The following is a 17,341-nucleotide window of genomic DNA, read 5'->3' on the forward strand; positions in this document are numbered from 1 at the left end:
TGGAGAGGAGGAGGTGGGTCTCCGAGCTCTCTGGGCGACCTGAATTGTTAGGTGTTGTCAGCACGTGGGGTGTCCCTGCTTTCTGGCTGGTCTGGGTTGGGTTTCTGGTGCTGACAGCTCAGGATTTAATCCGATGAGATGAGCCCAAACAACTCTGCCAGCCATGCAGCGAGTCACCCAGCATCTCCTGCCGGGGCTGGGGATGCTTCTCCATGCTCAGGTCCTCCTGGGCAAACACCCCTCGGTGTCACCTCCCTGCCACCTCCTCCCTCTCCACCGTGCTCTCCCCGTGACTGGGCACAGCCCGAGGATGAGCAATTCCTCCGAGCAATTCCACAGCAATCCAGCAGCTCCCGAGGCCGTGGCGAGGCTGCAGGGGATGGACGTCCCCCCAAGGGTCACCGCTCGCATCGTGCCCGTCCCACCTCGTGGGGCTGCAGCTCTTGTAACGGAGCGCCGTGTTCTGTGCGGCTCTGCTGCAGCGCACCCAGCGGTGTTGATTTCCTGACTCCTCGGTGTCCCACAGATCCGGCGATTGAAATTTCCCAGGGAAATTACTGTTTAATGTTTAGTTGTTTCAAGTGCAGGAGCTTTTTTTCCCCCCTTTTCACGTATTGGACAAACCTGGGCTGGCTATAATCATTAGTACTCCTTGAAAAGCTGCTGTATGTTCTTGGAACTAGTCATTTGAAAGCACTCAGATATTATGGGAGGGGAGAAAACATGTAATTTCCTTCCACTTTCCTCCTCTTATGCCAATCTATGAATGTTACTGTTATTACACACAAACCTATTCTGTGCTGGGGAGAGAAAGGGTCTGGGGAGATTTAAAAAAAAAAAAAAGCTGAAAAAAAAAAGCAGCATATAATTTGCTGGAAAATGGGGCATTTTGTGGATGCAACAGAAGCATGGAGCTGGCAGAGCTGCTATGGAGTTGGCACGTCTGCCCCTGCTCCCTGGGGAGGGTTTTGGAACTGGGGGTGTCCCCAGAGCCCTGTCCTCGAGGTGTGACAGCCACCTCTCCTTGCAGAGTTTCTTTGAAGGCTGGGATGCTTCGAAGAAGAAAGACAAAACCAAAGGGAGACAGGACCATGTGTCGACATGTGAGTGCCTGTAACAAAGGCTTGGGTACTCCAAAGGGTGTGAAAAGCCTTCTAAAGGGCTGGTTGGTTGGTTTGGGTTTTGGTAACTGTCTGGTCTGTGGCAAAGAATAAACTGATGGGGTTTGGCTGGTCGGGGGCAGCAGCAAGCTTTGCTCAGCTGGGCTCCAGGTCTGGAAGCTCCCGTTGGATCAGCACCAGCGCAAACAGGAGGGCTGGAACTGGGAGCAATTGAAAATGGGACATTTTGGGGTGCTTAAACAGTGGTAACACCCACAATAAGGTCCTGGTGCATCCCGGGGTGCTCCTGGTGTGGGAATGCAGGTGGTTGGGGGTGACACAGGAGTTACACGATGCTCCCCGCATGTTGCTGCGGGGATGGGGACCCACCAGGTCCTTCAGGAGCCCTGCTGCCTTCCCCCTGCGGCGTGCTGCTCTCTGGAGCTTCGTCTCTCCCTCGCTGGCACTGCCCGGGGCCCTGTTTGACACCGAAGGTGGGCAGGTGACACGCTGTCCCTGCCACCTCCTGATGCCACCTTCTCCCCTTGCCTTCCAGACGACCGCCACCGTGTGAAGCTCCATCCGCTGCTGGGCGATCCCAACTCAGATTACATCAACGCCAACTACATCGATGTAAGTGGGGACGGGGCCGAGGTCCCCTCCGGCGGGGGCTGAGCATCCTATGGGACCGTCAGGGTCTGTGCCCTGCAGGGAGCTGAGCCAGGCTGGACTCTGACAAGTCTGGTTTATGTCCGTCAGCAATTTGTGCTCGTTTCTGTCCCTGCCCCATGCAGATGCATCTCTCCCTCCTCCTCTGCTCCTCTCTCTCTCCTTCCTCATCCCCTTTTCTATGCTCTCTGTTCTCGCCATGGTCCCAGGATCATTGTCTACCCAGGGTATAGGATGCAGAGGTTGGGGGGGACATGGGGACGGGCTGTTGTCTCACCCTGGGCTCGGGAGGCAGCAGTGCTTGAATTTGGGCAGAGCTCAGTCCCCAGAATGACATCCCAGTGCCCCCAGCAATGCCAAGCCCAGGGGAGGCTTGTGTCTCTGGGCTCTGGTGGAAGCTTCGTTAGGTACTGAGTGAGGAACAGCTCAGGGGCTCTGTGGGCTCCTCACATCTTCTGGAAGCAGCAGCAGATCCCATTCTTCCCTCCTGTCCAGAGGACATCATCCAGCATAGGGGGCCTGATGCCACTGTGATGGGCTCCCTGTGCTTGAGTGGTGTCCCTGTGCCTGTCCCCGTGTGTCCTTCCTGCCCCGTGGCTCTGTCCTGTCTCTTGAGCTCTGCCTCACTAATGTCTGTCTCTGATCTTTCTTTCTCAAACCTGTGTCCAAACGGGATTGTTCAGATTCGGATTAACCGAGAAGTAAGTAGATGGTTCCCTGCTCCCGGGCACGGGGCTGTTGCTCTGTGTAAAGGTGTAGGATAGTGCCCGTGAGTGTCAGGATCGGTTATATGTGTGGACAGAGTGGGGAAGGGGGGAGAAATGAAGTCCGGGGGGCGGCTGTGGGCTGGGCAATTCTCATCGGGCTCTCATGATGGTGTGGCAGCGATGCTGGTGGAGCCTGGGACGTTTTGGAGGTGCTGGTGCAGAAGGCAGATGCAGGCTGGGGGGGTCACACGAGCCTTTGCTGGGACAGGGGATGAGATCTGGGCCAGGACATGGTGCTGGGGCAGCACTGGGCTGGTGGCATGGCTAGCCTGGTGGCAGAAGGGTTTGGTGGGGCAGCGCTCGAGTGCCCCACAGCCCCAGTTGGGCCTGACGCCTCCGCTTCCCTTGCAGGGTTACCACAGGTCCAACCACTTCATAGCCACCCAAGGTGAGTCGTCCCCCCCCCTTCACTCTCTGCCAGATTTAGCAGCTGGATTTTGTCCCTGGGGGATTTAACCTTGTGTTTGTGAGAAAAGGGAGGAAAGGGGCTGGTTTTGGGGCCAAATGGGGCAACAGCAAAGCCGGTCAGCTGTCCTAGCCACAGGATCCCCAGGACCACATTTTCCACCATTGGCTGTGTGGTGCTGGCGAGCTGAGGATCCCCCAGCACCCAGCCCACACAGCTGCCCCCTCCCTCTGTCCCGCAGGTCCCAAGCAGGAGATGGTGTACGACTTCTGGCGCATGGTGTGGCAGGAGCACTGTTCCAGCATCGTGATGATAACCAAGCTGGTGGAGGTGGGCCGGGTAAGGGTCTCCTTCGCTCCTTCCTACCCTGTGGCTCTGCGATCTGCTCCACAGGAGCTGAAAAGCCCATCCTGTCTCCCCTCCTTGCAGGTGAAATGCTCCAAATACTGGCCGGATGACTCCGAGATGTATGGGGACATCAAGATCACCTTGGTGCAGTCGGAGACGCTGGCAGAGTACGCCGTGCGCACCTTTGCTCTCGAGAGGGTACGCTTCCATCAGCCAGGAACCCGCCCGACCCAGCAGGCAAAGGACAGACCTTGGGCATCTTTAACCATTCTTTGTTAACATTTACCAATATCCTCTTTATTTACCCCAGCGTGGGGCTTTCTGCATCTTTGGAGGTGCCACCTCCAAGCCTGGAGATGCCGGTACCTCCTCCCTTTGTGCTCCTTGCTGTAAGCCCTGTCCTGGCCCTGCGCCCTCTGCCCGGGCACACAGCTCAGCCCTGCTTTTGTTTCTGTGGTCAGCGGTGAGCATTGAATTTCAGGGTGAGCGCTGTGTAATTGCAAAGGAGGATGAATGATGCTTTTTCCCCTCCAGGCTGCGGCGTGCGTAATGTGGCAGTTATTTTCCAGTGTGGTACCTGGGGATGGAGCCGGTGTAATTCACCCCTTAATCTAAAGGAACATGAAATTACTGTCTAGTTAGGAGGCAGGTAGAAAAGATGCTCATGGAACGGATCCAGATTGCCCCAGGGCTGCTGCTGCCTTCTCTGGTTGTTTTTAACCCTCTCGCAGCTGAGGAGGAGAGAGCTGTAGGGCTCCCGAAGTGACCGACCGTGGTGTGGCTGGGAAAATCCTCAATTCTTAAGGAAATCGGGTGTTTGGGTGGCTGGGGCAGGATTGTGCCCTTCTCTGCTGTAAAGACCTTTTTAGCATCCCTGCTGCAGGGGTCTTGTCCCGAGGGTTTGCACAAAGCAGCTGAAGCAGGCTCAGGGGCTGCTTCTGCTGCTCTGCCCCGTGCAGCCCCCCTGTTGCAGCCGCCCCAGCTTTGCACAGCATCCGTCTGTCCGTCCGTCCTCACGCCGTGTTGCCCTTCCCTTGCAGCGAGGTTACTCGGCCCGGCACGAGGTGAAGCAGTTCCACTTCACGTCCTGGCCCGAGCACGGCGTCCCCTACCACGCCACGGGGCTGCTGGCCTTCATCCGCCGCGTGAAGGCGTCCACGCCACCCGACGCCGGCCCCATCGTCATCCACTGCAGGTGGGCACGGGGACCGGCCCCATCCCACGTGGGTTTTTGGGATTTTGGGTTGCGCACGGAGCAGCGCAATGTGTCACGGGTGGGTGCTCAGCCTTTGAAAAGCTCGGAAATTGTACATTTTAGCAGAGAAATAGGAAATGTGTAACGAAAGGGAGGACTGAGGTAGGGTAGGAGCTAGGATTTGCAGCTGGGTGTCCCCATATGAAGGCATCGAGCTGTAAGGAGTCATCCCCAGGGCTGCGGGTTGCTTGGGGTGGGTGGCAGGGAGCAGCGTGCCGTGGGTGCTGCCCCGGCTTTGTCCCCATGGGAGATGGTGGCACAGAAGGACGGGTGGCTGGGCCACCGGTGGTGGCTGTGTCAAGATGCTGGGTTTGCCCCGTGGGGACATTCCCTGTCCCCATGGCGTGTCCCCGGGTCTGGCCGTGCGAAAGCAGAGCTGGGAGCAGCGGTTTTCCGTCCTCACGCTGGTGTCACTGTGTGACAGGTTAATGGCTCTTCCTTAGCTGGGCAAACAAGGAGGAGCCGGTGAACGGGAGAGATTTTTTATTTGATTTCTCCCTGTCAATTGCCTCATCAGTATTCATTCACTGGCAAGAGCAACTGTGATTAGTTCCCATAGTATGTAATCGCTGATAATCATGACGAATGATTCATCAGCCCCAGAAATTAGGATTTCACTGCGGAAGACTTTGTGGGAAAGGAGCAGGGGGGCGGCTCTGTTCTGGGGGGCTCAGCCTCAGTCGCTCTCTGTGGGGTCCGAAGGTGCCAGGATTTGGGCTGCTGCCTGCTCTGGCTGCTGGCATCGGGGCACAGTGCTGAGCACTGGGGCATGGTGCTGAGCGTCCTCCTGCAGCATCCTTTTGGGTGGGGTCCCGCAGGACTGTCAGCGCTCAGGGCTGCCAGGTTTGTTGCAAAAAACGTAGATTGCAGCTGCGCGAAGGCGCTGATTCCCCTTTGCCGTGAGCGCCCACGCTCCCACGCACAGCCCCGGCCCTGCAGCAGCGTGTGGGTGTGTGGAGGGGGTGGATGAAGGGAAAGCCAGGCTGAGGGCTGCGTTACGGAGGTGTGCGATGTCCTCTGGCACTGTGCGGACCTTGCTGGCACCCGGGGCTTCATGCGGATGCCGTATGGACTGGGAACATCTCTGCTTTGTTTTCCCTTTCTCCGCCAGCGCTGGCACGGGGAGGACCGGCTGCTACATCGTCCTGGACGTCATGTTGGACATGGCCGAGTGTGAGGGCGTCGTGGACATCTACAACTGCGTGAAGACGCTGTGCTCGCGGAGGATCAACATGATACAGACGGAGGTGAGCGGGGATGGCTGGGGACCAGGGGCAGGTCGTGCTGTGGGTGCCAGCACCTTGTGGAGGGATTGGTCTCGCTCTGCTGTCCCCTTCCAGGCTGTAAAGTCCTTTCAGCCTGGTGTATCACCAAGATTGTGTCCCATGGAAAGCCAGCACCCATCTTGTGGCTTTTCAGCCTTTGTGGGGTGGTTTTTCTAGGGCTGGCAGAGCTGCAGCAGGAGTGTGAGGCTGTTTTGCTGCCCGCAAGCAGAAGCTGCCCTGGCCTTGCACAAATTGATCTGGCAGAGAAGGGGCTGGGCGATGGGGGAGGAGGAGGAGGAACCTCCTGTGTTTGCTGCCCAGCTCAGCCTCTTCCCTCCCCAAAAGGAGCAGTACGTCTTCATCCACGATGCCATCCTGGAAGCCTGCCTGTGCGGGGAGACCAGCATCCCCGCCAGCGAGTTCAAGCCCACCTACAAGGAGATGGTGAGGATAGAGCCGCAGAGCAACTCCTCGCAGCTGCGGGAGGAGTTCCAGGTGAGCAGCCCCAAAACCCCTGCCACCCCTCCCAAGCTCCAGAGGTGAGAGAGGGGATTTGAGGACCGGTCCCAGCGGGGATGGAGCTAAGGGGAGCGTGTTTGCCTGCAGACCCTGAACTCTGTCACTCCCCACCTGGACGTGGAGGAGTGCAGCATCGCCCTCCTGCCCCGCAACCGGGAGAGGAACCGCAGCATGGACGTCCTGCCGCCCGACCGATGCCTTCCCTTCCTCATCTCTGTGGACGGAGACAGCAACAACTACATCAACGCAGCCTTAACCGACGTACGTGTGCTCTGGGGGTGGGAAGGAAGGGGCTGCTTTGGGTTCAGGGTCCTCATGCCACGCTGCAAACCTTCCTGGATGGTGTGTGGGCTCGGAGGTGGGATGAGGCGAGCCTTGGTGTCCTTGTGGGTGGAAATGCTGGGTTTCTTGGGTATAACTGGTATAGTTTCAAGGGTGTCCCCCTTGGATATGGGGGCCCTGGGCTTGCAGAGGGGATGTGGGGAAGCCTGGTGCGGTTTTGTAGCTCGCTGCTGATCTTGCAGAGCGGTCAGTGCCCGTGCAGCCCACAGCATGCGGCCTTGAGCCCCCCTTTCAATGCAGAAGTGGGCATGCCGTGGGTGGTGGGGTTGTCGCAGGCTGTGGGGTGGCCTTTCATGCCAAACCCTTGCTCAGTGTGCACTCACAGTGCCTTGTTTCTCACAAATGCACAAAGGTGTGGGCCCATGTCAGCCCCAGCCTGTGCAGAAAGGGCAGGAACCAGCACAGTGGGGTCTCTCACCCCTTCTTTTGTGCGGTGGCATCTTGTTCGTCTCAGAAGAGCTTTTCATCGCTCACAAAAGAAAGTCAGGGCATTATCTTCATTTATTTCATAGGGAAACTGGAGCACGGAAGGGAGACGGAGCTCTGGCAGGGGATTGTTAGCGCCAAGCCTCCCTGTGTGCTGCCAGCATCCCGCGGTGCGTGCTGCTTGCCCCTTCTGCTGCAGTTCAGGGGGCTCTGAAGTGGTCCCCAAGCCACCGTGCATCCCCTTGTGCAATCAGAAAGGCCACCCGTCATGGAAAAGCTATTTCCTGCCTGCCAGTGATGGCAAAGCAGAGCAGAGAGGCTTGCTGCAAGCTCGGAGTGTGGAGTGGTGGGTCATTTGTCACCGAAACCACTTTCTGGAAGCGAGCTGGGAGCTTTGGCTGAGCCTCGCAGCTCCGTGTGCCCTGGGCAGCCTCCCCTCCCCTGCCTCCCCCCAGCGCCTCCGAGCACCTGAGCACCAGCACCTCCTGGCTCAGCCCTGCGTTTTTCCCCCAGCTGGTGATTTATCACGCTACGTCTCTGTACAGATCTTGTACCTGCATTTGCTTGCAGCAGGAGCAGTTCCTGTGCTCGAGGTGGCTGCTTGATGGCTCGGGAGCGGCAGCCGGCAAATGGAGGCTGTGGCTATCGTGTGCTGGCAGCTTTGTTTTCAGCTTGCTTGGGGTCTGCACATCCATTTTGTGTTTATACATCACTGAGCATCCCTTCCTTAATCGCTGCTACGGGGACTGCCCGGGTCAGAGAATACATTTCTATACAGACACAAAAAGCCCTTTGGATGAAATTCTTGCTGAAGGGCTAAAATCCATTCCCCTCTTTAGAAAACAAACAAACAAAAGTCTCATTTTCTTTTAGTGCCAAAGCCATTTGCTCAGTCAGTCTGTCCGCCTGTCAGATCCATGGTCCGTGCTGCCCACCGCTGGTGCTGAGCACGGTGGTGGCACTGGCAGAGCCGCAGCACCGTCATTGACATGGGTGCAAAATGACTGCGGGTGCTAGAAGCACGTGTGGTTAATAGGGGAGGATGGAAACCTCGTCGCTGCTCCTGTTGTGCTTGGGGAGGTTGTGATCGGGCACAGACAGTCCTGCTGGGAGGGTGCTGGCACCCAACTGAGCTTCTCTGGGTCCCCATTGGGTTTGATGGGGAGGAAGGACCCCAGTTTCCTTTCTGGAAACCTCCGCTTTCTTTCTTTTGCCTCTTTCCCTTCCTCCGTCTTTAATTTGAGGGGTGATATTTTAAGGAGCTGAAATGGTTTCTCTTGTCTCTAGAGGTCTTTCATTCTGGTTTCCTTTCGCCCCTGAAAATAAGCTGAGCCGGTTGTCTCTGCTGCTTGGGGTGCCCAAAGGTGCTGGGGCGCAGCGGTGGTGAGGCCGTGGGTGATGCAGAGGCACTTTTGCTCAGGCCTGGGGCCATCCAGCTGCGCTTGTTCTTAGATCCAGGGTGATTTCTCTTTCCTAGTTGTGTGTTCAAAACGCCTTTCCCTGCTAGAACCGAGAGCAGAAAGCTGATGCTTTCATCCTCACCAGTAGCCTGGGCCTGGTTTGATAGCATCTCCCAGCACCAAGACCGAGGTCAATGCCAGGGAGGCCAGTTCTGTTCCAGCACAGAGAAAATGGCTTTACTGGCACTCAGTACTCTTTTTTTTGGGGTGTGACAGCAATGGCTTCAGTGCTGCCACCATATCCTTAATGGTGCCCATCTTCCCTCTCTGCAGAGCTACACCAAGAGCGCTGCCTTCATTGTCACCCTGCACCCGCTGCAGAACACTACGACTGACTTCTGGCGGCTGGTGTACGACTACGGCTGCACCTCCATCGTCATGCTCAACCAGCTCAACCAGTCCAACTCCGCCTGGGTGAGTGCTGCTGCTGGCCCTGCAGGCGGCCCTGTCCTGCTTGACGTTGCGTTGACGTTGCGTTACTGTACTCTAATCTTTGGGGATGCCCAGAGGAGATAAAGAGTTAACAGGAAACAGAAAGTTTGTGAGTAAAGAACTGATTTTATCCTCCTTTTACAAAGGGGAAACTGAGGCACGGGGGATTTCCCTGGTTCTTTGAGATGTTTTGGTTCAGCTTGGCACAAAACGGGACTCCCCTGGTTCTTCTTGCAGGGATACACCACCAGGACCTCGTTTCTCTAGCAAGGTGTGTCCTTCCCTCTCTCCTGCCATGAGAGGGTTTGTAGTTTCCTTGCACACTGTCAGCCCCTCCAGTGCTCTGCCCTGGCAGAGGTGATGTTTCGGCGCCAAGCCATCAGGTGTTTGTCTTCCAAATGAGTGGTGACTTGTGAATGCTGCTTTATAAATGAGCCTGCTGCAAAGTGGCTGTCCTGCGGCTTTACGGTGTGATGGGATGTGCAGATCTGCTGAGCTGGAGGGGAGTGTTCCCTGTCACCTGTCCCCTGTAGAGAGGGGACAGAAGCCCTCTCCTGAGGTGGCCAGGGAGCTGGAGTCACAGCCAGAGCAGATGTAAAAGTCCACTCCAGGTCTGCAACATTAATTCAGTGAGGAAACTTAGTGGATTTTACATAAAATTAGCATTATGGGCACTTAATGGATGTCCGGAGAAGACTTCATTAGCTGGCTTATTTGACGAGGTGAGATCAGATACGCGATGTAGATGACCCAGACTGGCAGTTGTACCATTCATCACAAGGACACGGATGCAGCACTGGTCCTGAGTGGTGTAAATACAAGTGGTGTAAATACAAGTGGTGTAAATACAATTACACTGGGGGTGCCATGCAGGAGCAGCGGGTAGGTCCAGCTGGGGTGGGTGCCCAGTGCGTTTTGCCCCTGGATTCACGCTTACCCTCCTGCAGGGGGGACAAAGTGCCCCTTCAAAGCCAGCCCTGTGGCTGTGCCACCATGTCACCGTCCTTCCACCGGGGCCGTGCATCACCTCTGCAGAAAAAGCATCAGCTGTTGGCTGAACCCGGCTGCAGGGAACCACGGCAAGGGATAAAAAAAGAAAAAAACACATATTTTTTCCCTGTCCACCTGTTCTTTCATCCCCTAGTTCAGAAATGCCCAGCAGGAGCTGCCTGTCCCCATCCCTGTCCCCATCCCCTGCAGCATGGCAGGGCAGCTGCTGTCCAGTGGCACTGTCCCGGCGGGGTCTCTGCCGTTTTTCTTCATTATTCAGCCCTGTCTCTCTCTCTGGACATCTATTCTTCAGGGATGTCTGTGTTACAATATTTAGCTGGGTCTTAAATGTTTACCAGTTTAGGACCAACAGCTAATAAATCAGCCTTTACAGCAGGCAGCTTTGAAAGGTGACTTAGAGGGTATATCCCTCACTTGAACTATATCTTGCCGAAGGAAGTTTTAATATCCAAATTATAGCTCTGAGTCTAGAAGGCTTAGAGATCTTGGAGATTTATAGCCCCTATTAATAACCAATTATTTCTCAAACACATTTGCCATGCAGTTAGGCCCAAGCCGTTAGATGGCCTGAAATGCTAAATGTTCTGTTAAAGTGCGGTGACAAACATCATATATTTTGTATCGCTGCTGGTTTCCGAGCTGTCAGGGTGTGAAAACAATCCCATCCGTGACCCTTGGCCGGAGCCATCCATCAGTGCCCTGCAGGACACATGGGAGGGACACAACCTTCCCTGGGCTGTTGGCTGCCACCGGCGTGATTTTGGGGATGTCCTGGCCATGGGCTGAGGGTCCCTATTGTCCCATTTGCTGCCGGTGGCAAAGCTGCTTATAAAGCCAGAGCATCCAAGCCCTGCTCCATCCCAGCACAGGATCAGGCCTGGGGACCATCCTGCCCCCTCTGGGACCAGCTGCTCGTGGTGCGAGGTGGCCCTTGCCTGTGTCCCCGGTCACGGTGCTGTGCCTCTTCTCCCCTCAGCCCTGCCTGCAGTACTGGCCCGAGCCCGGGCTCCAGCACTACGGCCCCATGGAGGTGGAGTACGTTTCGGGAGCGGCGGATGAGGACATCGTGTCCCGACTCTTCCGAGTGCAGAACATCACGCGGGTGAGGCACGGGGTGGGTCGGGGGGCTCCACGTGTGGCTGTGTGCAACCAGGTTCCCCCAGTGCAGATCACTGAAGGAGCTTGTGGGCCGGGCTGGGTGGATCTGGGGAAGGGCTGGGGCACCTCAAAGAGCTTCTTTATGAGAGTGAAGATCCTTGGAGAGCAGAAGGATGTACCTAGTGAGGCCACGCAGTCCTGGAGCTCAGCCGGGTAACTCACCCTACAGACCACCTGACCTGTAGGTGCTGTCGTGCTCTTCAGCCCAACCCAGCTCCTCCAGAGGGTGCAGCACCAGCTGCGTCCTGGCCGAGAGGAGCCTTCAGTGCCGTTGGCTCCATCCAACCGTCCTCCAGTTCCCACATCCTTACAAGATCACAGAATCATCTAGGTTGGAAGAGACCTCCAAGATCCCCTACTCCAACCTCTGACCTAACACTAACGAGCCCTCCACTAAACCATATCACCAAGCTCTACATCTAAATGTCTTTTAAAGACCTCCAGGGATGGTGACTCAACCACTTCTCTGGGCAGCCCATCCCAATGCCTAACAACCTTTTCAGTAAAGAAGTTTTTCCTAATATCCAACCTAAACCTCCCCTGGCGCAACTTTAAATCTTAGACAACTCTACAGAAGACCTTTCCCATCCTCCTGGAGGTCCATCTGTACCCCGCTGTGAGTGCACCTTGGGACAGAAATGCCCCCCGTGGGTGCTGTGGGCTCTCTGGGACCTGCTGAGCAGTTTTCCTTTGGGGTGAGACCTGCACAGGGTTTCATGTCCTTGCTGCAGCGTTCACTGCAAGCCCGGCTTTCATGCTTGGTCATTTTGGCTGGCCTTTAAATGAGGAGAAATGGAGTGAAATTGGGAAAGGACACGGATTGTGATGAGCAGCACGTGTGGGTGCAGAGTTTCATGCAGAGAAGAGCTGGTTTGACTGCAGAACCTGGCCAGGAAGAGGTGATGGCTCTGAAGGCTGTACATCTCCCAGGGGTTGCCAAAGGGCTTAGGGTGATGCTCTGATGGTGGAGGTCATTGGACAGAGGGAATTTGGGGAGAGTCTGGGCTCGGAGGAGACAGATCCTGACTGGTCTGGAATCAGGGGGTTTTGGTTTCTGCCCCCCATGGCAGCATCTGGTCTTTCCTGGGTGTCAGCCTGAAATCCTTCGTTGGCCATGGCTGGTGGCAGAATATGCCCCTTGCTGAATTAAAATGCAGTGTGATCGCAGGCTCTGGATCCAAGCAGAGATCTCCCCAGGGAGCAGAGTGCCGGCGGAGCGCTGCTAAACGCAAGGAGCCGCTTCTCGCCGAGCCGTGCCGGCTGCTGGTGGCTGGAGGGGAGCCAGCTCCGTGAGCCAGAGCTTTCACCTAGAGCCACAGAACCAGAGAGTGTCCCGAGTTGGAAGGTACCCACAAGGGTCATCGAGTCCAACCCCTGGGTCCACACAGGACCACCCAAAAATCAGGAGCACCTAAGCTTCAAGATTTACCCTGCAGCTTTCTGTAGCGGGCTGTCAGAGAAGTTTCCTCCTGGTGTCCAGAGTATTTCTGAGCTAGAGCCCCACATCTGCCGGGCTGGAACCTGGCCTCGTTCAGCTCCCTGGGTGTAATCCTCCTCCCGCAGCCTGCTAACTAGATTAGGTTTCAAGGCTAACCAGCTTACCAGGGTATTAAGGCGTGCTGCCACCGTGCCCCAGTTCTGTGGGAGGCAGCTTTCGGTGAGCTCCTGGCTTCCAGCGAACACAACAAGACATGTCCCCTGGGGATCCTCTGCCTGCGAGCGGAGGATGTGATGGAGAAGCCGTGGGGAGGCCGAGGTGGAAAGTTTTGTGAGATACGTGGACAGTCTGAGATGCTGCTGGTTAGGGGAAACTATGTTTGTGGAGCTGCCTGGGTTGGTGGGACCGAAGGGTCGGTGTGAGCTGAGAACCATCCGTCCTACTGCACCAGGAAAAGCTTTTCCTCTTTTCCTCTGCTATTAATACATGGCAAGAGCCCTCCGTGAAACCTCCAGTGGAGGAAAAGAGGGCAGCAGAAGGAAAAGAGAGGGCACATCCCATTAATGTGGGATCACGTTAATGAGGTCTACTTTTCTAGTTGCAGGAGGGGCACCTGATGGTCCGGCATTTCCAGTACCTGCGGTGGTCGGCGTACCGAGAGACCCCGGACTCCAAGAAGTCCTTCCTGCACCTCCTGGCCCAAGTGGAGAGATGGCAGAAGGAGAGTGGCGATGGCAGGACCGTGGTGCACTGCTTGTGAGTGTCTGCTGGAGAGGAGCGGGCTCTGGCATGGGGGGAGAAGCCACCAGCTCGTTTGTCCGCAGTCCTGCCAGAAATTCTTCTGAAAATCCCTTTCCTGGCAATTTTTGTGCCCAAACCCCCGCACGCTCTGCTCAGATGGGACTCAGCACGTTCGCAGATTGGTGGAGACAGCAGGCGAGCCTTTAATCAAAAATTAATTACGGCCTCGTCTGTCTTCATTAGCCAAGGGATAATTTGAGAACATGCTTTATAAAACACCGGCATCATGCTCGCTCTTCCTCTCCCCAGTCCCCGTTGCTGTCAGGGATCAGACGTGACCATGTCGGATGGTTTCACCCCAGGGTGAATGATTTTGCCGCGCCGCAGGTCTAGCCCTGATGGTCCAAAAAGGCGTTTTCCTGCTCTGTTGTGGCTCTTGTGAGGCCCGGTGGGGTCCAGTCCAGGTCCCCCACTTTAGGGGGGCTCTGGGACCTCTCCTGGGAGGGGAGGAATGGGCAGAGAATGAGGGGAACTGGATGGTGCAGGATGATGCTCAGGTGCCATCCTCCTGCCACCGTCACGCGTGCTTCTCCCACCAGGAATGGGGGCGGCCGGAGTGGCACCTACTGTGCCTCCACCATGATCCTGGAGATGCTCAAGTGTCACAACATGGCAGATGTCTTCTACGCTGCAAAGACCCTCCGCAACTACAAGCCAAACATGGTGGAGACCTTGGTAAGCATCAGGCACCACCAGTGTCTGCACTGGCTGCTGCTCCCCGTGCATCTGCCTTCCTGCAAGCCTCTGGCAGAGGGGGCGAGGTGCTGGGGGATGCATGCACCCCAAAACACCTCATTTCCCATCCCAAACCCAACTAGTGTTTGGGGCATCCTGCAGGAGCATGTCTCAGTGAGTTCCCCAGCAGGCTTGGCTGGGTGGGTAGGTGAAAGCCTCTTGAAAGCCGCCTTGGTGCTGCCTTCATGTCACTGTGCTGATGTGCCCTTGGCACTGGGCTTGCCAGAAATCCATCCCTGGACTAATAGGGCAGGTTCGCAGGGGTGACAGAGCACTGGAGCAGGCTGCGCAGAGATGTGGTTGGGTCTTCTTGGAGATCTTCAAATGCCCTCTGGACGTGGTCATGGGCACCCCGCTCTGGGTGGCCCTGCTGGAGCAGAGGTTGGACCAGATGGACCCAGAGGTCCCTTCCCACCACAGCCATCCTGTGGTTCTGTAATTGTGGCTTTTTTGAGGGTTGCGGGGCTGGGAACAGCCCTGGGTCACTTGCTGCCTGCCCGGCTCAGCCGAGCTGAGCCCCCGGCAGCACCCGTGTGCCCAGGGGTGTCCCTGGAGAGGTGGCGCATGGCGCTGGCTCCCTGTCCCCATCCTTGGCTGGAGCAGGGGGTCTCGTTCCAGTGGATGTAATTTAGAGAAAACAGCCTGGAGTTAAATTCACCCAGCCAGCTCCATGGGATGGTTTCGTGCTGCCAGGAGGGGAGCTGAGGGCTGGAAGGTGAAGCCTGACAAATTCCTGTTGGAGATACAAAAGGGAATGGCATTTTGAGCAGAGTGACTTGGTGGGCAAGCTGCTGGGGGTGGCGATGGAGCCACGTTTCATGTGGGGAGGGCGAAAGTTTTGTGCCCTACTCCAGACCCCAGTGGCAGGACCAGGGAGGGAGCAGGCACGTGGCTGTCCCCATGCGTCCCATGCTGGGCTGGTGCCTCGTGGTGCTTCCAAAGCAAGCCATCCGGAAATGTTTACCCTGTCTGGATTATAAAGTCCCGAAATTGAGAAATGAAATGGTTTTGAGGGGGATGTGATTTGCATTAGGAATTAAAGTGGAGGAGAAGGTGAGGGAGGGGACTGGAGAGCGGAGGGAGAGCTGCAGCTAATGGAAAGATGATGTGACAAGCATGAGGCCACGAGCCCCATTGGGCTAAATTGCCAAGGTATTAAAAAGGCGACATTTCGCATCGGGACACGAGCGTCCTCCAGCCTCAAATGAACCTGAAACAGCTATTCTGGGAATCCCAATCTACCGGAGCTGCTGGAGGCTGGATCCTCCTCCGGTGTAAGGAGCTGCAGCCCTGCAGAGAGCAGCCGGAGCAGAACATTTCCCTCTGAATCCAGCTTGTGCTTTTTTCCCCCCCTGCTCGCCTCTGGGGGGTTATTTTTATATTAAAATAAATGGAAACAATCCCTTTTCTTAATCCAGAAGCTTTATGTGCTTTTAATCTAAGCTGCAGCAGCCTCCTCGCTTTGAAGCCCCTCTGCCCACTCCCACCTGGGGATAACGGGATTCGCACGCCGGTGCTCAAGCTGCCATCTCCATAATGCTGCTGAGGATTTGGGGAGATGGGGGGACCCAGGATGCTCCCACGCAGTGGCATCAGAAATCTTAATGGTTTTTGTTTTTGTTTTTTTTTTCTCTTTCTTGTTGGATGCTTGAAGGAGCAACATCTCGTGGGGATGGACACTTCTGAGGCTCCCCGTAGTTTTGTGTGCTATAAATTGTATGAGGACAGGAGAGCACAAGAACAGGTCACATAAAGGAGGACAAGGATAGACAGAACAGCCTTCGTGAGCCCAATTTCAGTGATTTTTGCTATAAAAATAGGAGCCAGCTATGTTGGGCTTGCCCTCGTGCAGTCAGGGAGCCAGGTAGTGGGAAGCAAAAAATGCCTTTGGTTTCAGGGAAGGCTCAGCCCTGGTGCAATTAATAAACCAGATCCTCACACTAAGGGGATGTTGCAGTCCTTGTTCTTCCTTTTGGGGGAGGTGAAGATGCCCTGTGCCCCCTAAATACAGGAAAATCAGTGCTGTTGGTGTGTTTGCATCCAACGGGTGTTTCATCCATTTTCCCCAGCAATGGGCATTGTTTGCTAAAAGAGTTGTTTGTGGCAGTGTTGTTTTGGCAGGAGCTTTATAGGGGACAGGAGAGGGAGGAAGCCCCCAGCGAGGGTTATACTCCTGTCCCGTAGAGCTCAACAGCTTTTCCTTAGGGCTGCTGAAACTTATTTTGCCCTTAAGCTTTGGGAAACATTTAATTCGGGATCTTAACTCTCTCGTCTCTCTCCCCGAACAGGAGCAGTATCATTTCTGCTACGACATAGCACTGGAATACCTGGAGTCGCTGGAGACCAGATAGCACCTCGCCAGGAGGGCGAAGGCAGGGGGCTGCGTAGGGTTTGTGCCAAACACGCAGTTTTGTGCTCAGACGTTGCATTAGTGCTGAAGGCAAGGAGGGTAAAAAACAGCAGCGGAGCAGATGCAAACACAAATTGAGAGCAACGAAAGGATGTGGGGATGCGTTGGCCGTTCTCCATCTTCATCCTCTGCTTTCCAACTCCCCTCCCCTTGCTCCAAGCTCGTCTGGGTGGTCGTGGGTCGCTGCCACAGCTCGTCTTGTCCCGTCCCTGCGGTGGCGTGGGGTTGGTGAGCATGAGAAGTTGCCCCGGAGTGCTGCCTGGTCCTGCTCGGACACATCTGGAATAGCCGGAGAAGACCCCAAGGAGGGGAGGAAGAGGACAGAAGGATGTGAGCCTGTTTCCCAGCAGGGCAGGATAGATATTTGGGGAAGAGACGTTGTTTTTAAATCGTATGTGGAGTCGAAGCTGCTCTTTGAGGAGCCCTGATGGCTACCGGTTGGTTTTGCCCTTTGTGGGGACCTTTTGTGCTCTGTGCTGGAGCAAAGCCCCTAAAGGCAGCTCGTGGATTTCTGCCCGCTCGCCACGAGCCTGGTTTCCACTGTCGTATTTCTGTGAGCTGCGCCCCTTCGTGCATCCAGCCCTGGACAGAGCGAGGATGTGGGATGGGAGGCAGGGGACAAAAAGTGTCCCTCTGTGGGGACCGGCCTGGAGCCTTCCCGGTGTCCTTGCAGAGCTTCAGAAGTGATGTTTCCCCCATGGCCTGTCTGTCTCCATGCAGTTATCTCCATCCATATCAATTATCCCTTCCTGGGGGGCTCTGAGTGCTGGTGACAAATTCCTGTTGCCACCCAGGCAAA

The 17,341-nt window shown here is 55.9% G+C and overlaps 1 protein-coding gene across 1 annotated transcript in view; it reads left to right on the top strand.

Annotated features, from left to right (window-relative positions):
- The window catches only part of PTPRU (protein tyrosine phosphatase receptor type U), a 52,780-nt gene extending 36,233 nt beyond the window's left edge, over positions 1–16,547 (top strand). The window contains exons 17-30 of the mRNA XM_035565068.1: positions 1,031–1,103; positions 1,657–1,733; positions 2,888–2,924; positions 3,184–3,281; positions 3,372–3,488; positions 4,331–4,485; positions 5,657–5,792; positions 6,156–6,305; positions 6,417–6,590; positions 8,831–8,971; positions 10,977–11,102; positions 13,195–13,352; positions 13,937–14,072; positions 16,421–16,547. Coding sequence (XP_035420961.1) covers positions 1,031–1,103; positions 1,657–1,733; positions 2,888–2,924; positions 3,184–3,281; positions 3,372–3,488; positions 4,331–4,485; positions 5,657–5,792; positions 6,156–6,305; positions 6,417–6,590; positions 8,831–8,971; positions 10,977–11,102; positions 13,195–13,352; positions 13,937–14,072; positions 16,421–16,483 — 1,641 coding nt within the window. The 3' untranslated portion in view covers positions 16,484–16,547. The remainder of the gene's footprint in view (positions 1–1,030; positions 1,104–1,656; positions 1,734–2,887; positions 2,925–3,183; positions 3,282–3,371; positions 3,489–4,330; positions 4,486–5,656; positions 5,793–6,155; positions 6,306–6,416; positions 6,591–8,830; positions 8,972–10,976; positions 11,103–13,194; positions 13,353–13,936; positions 14,073–16,420) is intronic.
- The last annotated feature ends 794 nt before the right edge of the window (positions 16,548–17,341 follow it).

Source organism: Cygnus atratus, chromosome 23 (genome assembly GCF_013377495.2).
Source record: "Cygnus atratus isolate AKBS03 ecotype Queensland, Australia chromosome 23, CAtr_DNAZoo_HiC_assembly, whole genome shotgun sequence".
Taxonomy (NCBI): domain Eukaryota; kingdom Metazoa; phylum Chordata; class Aves; order Anseriformes; family Anatidae; genus Cygnus; species Cygnus atratus.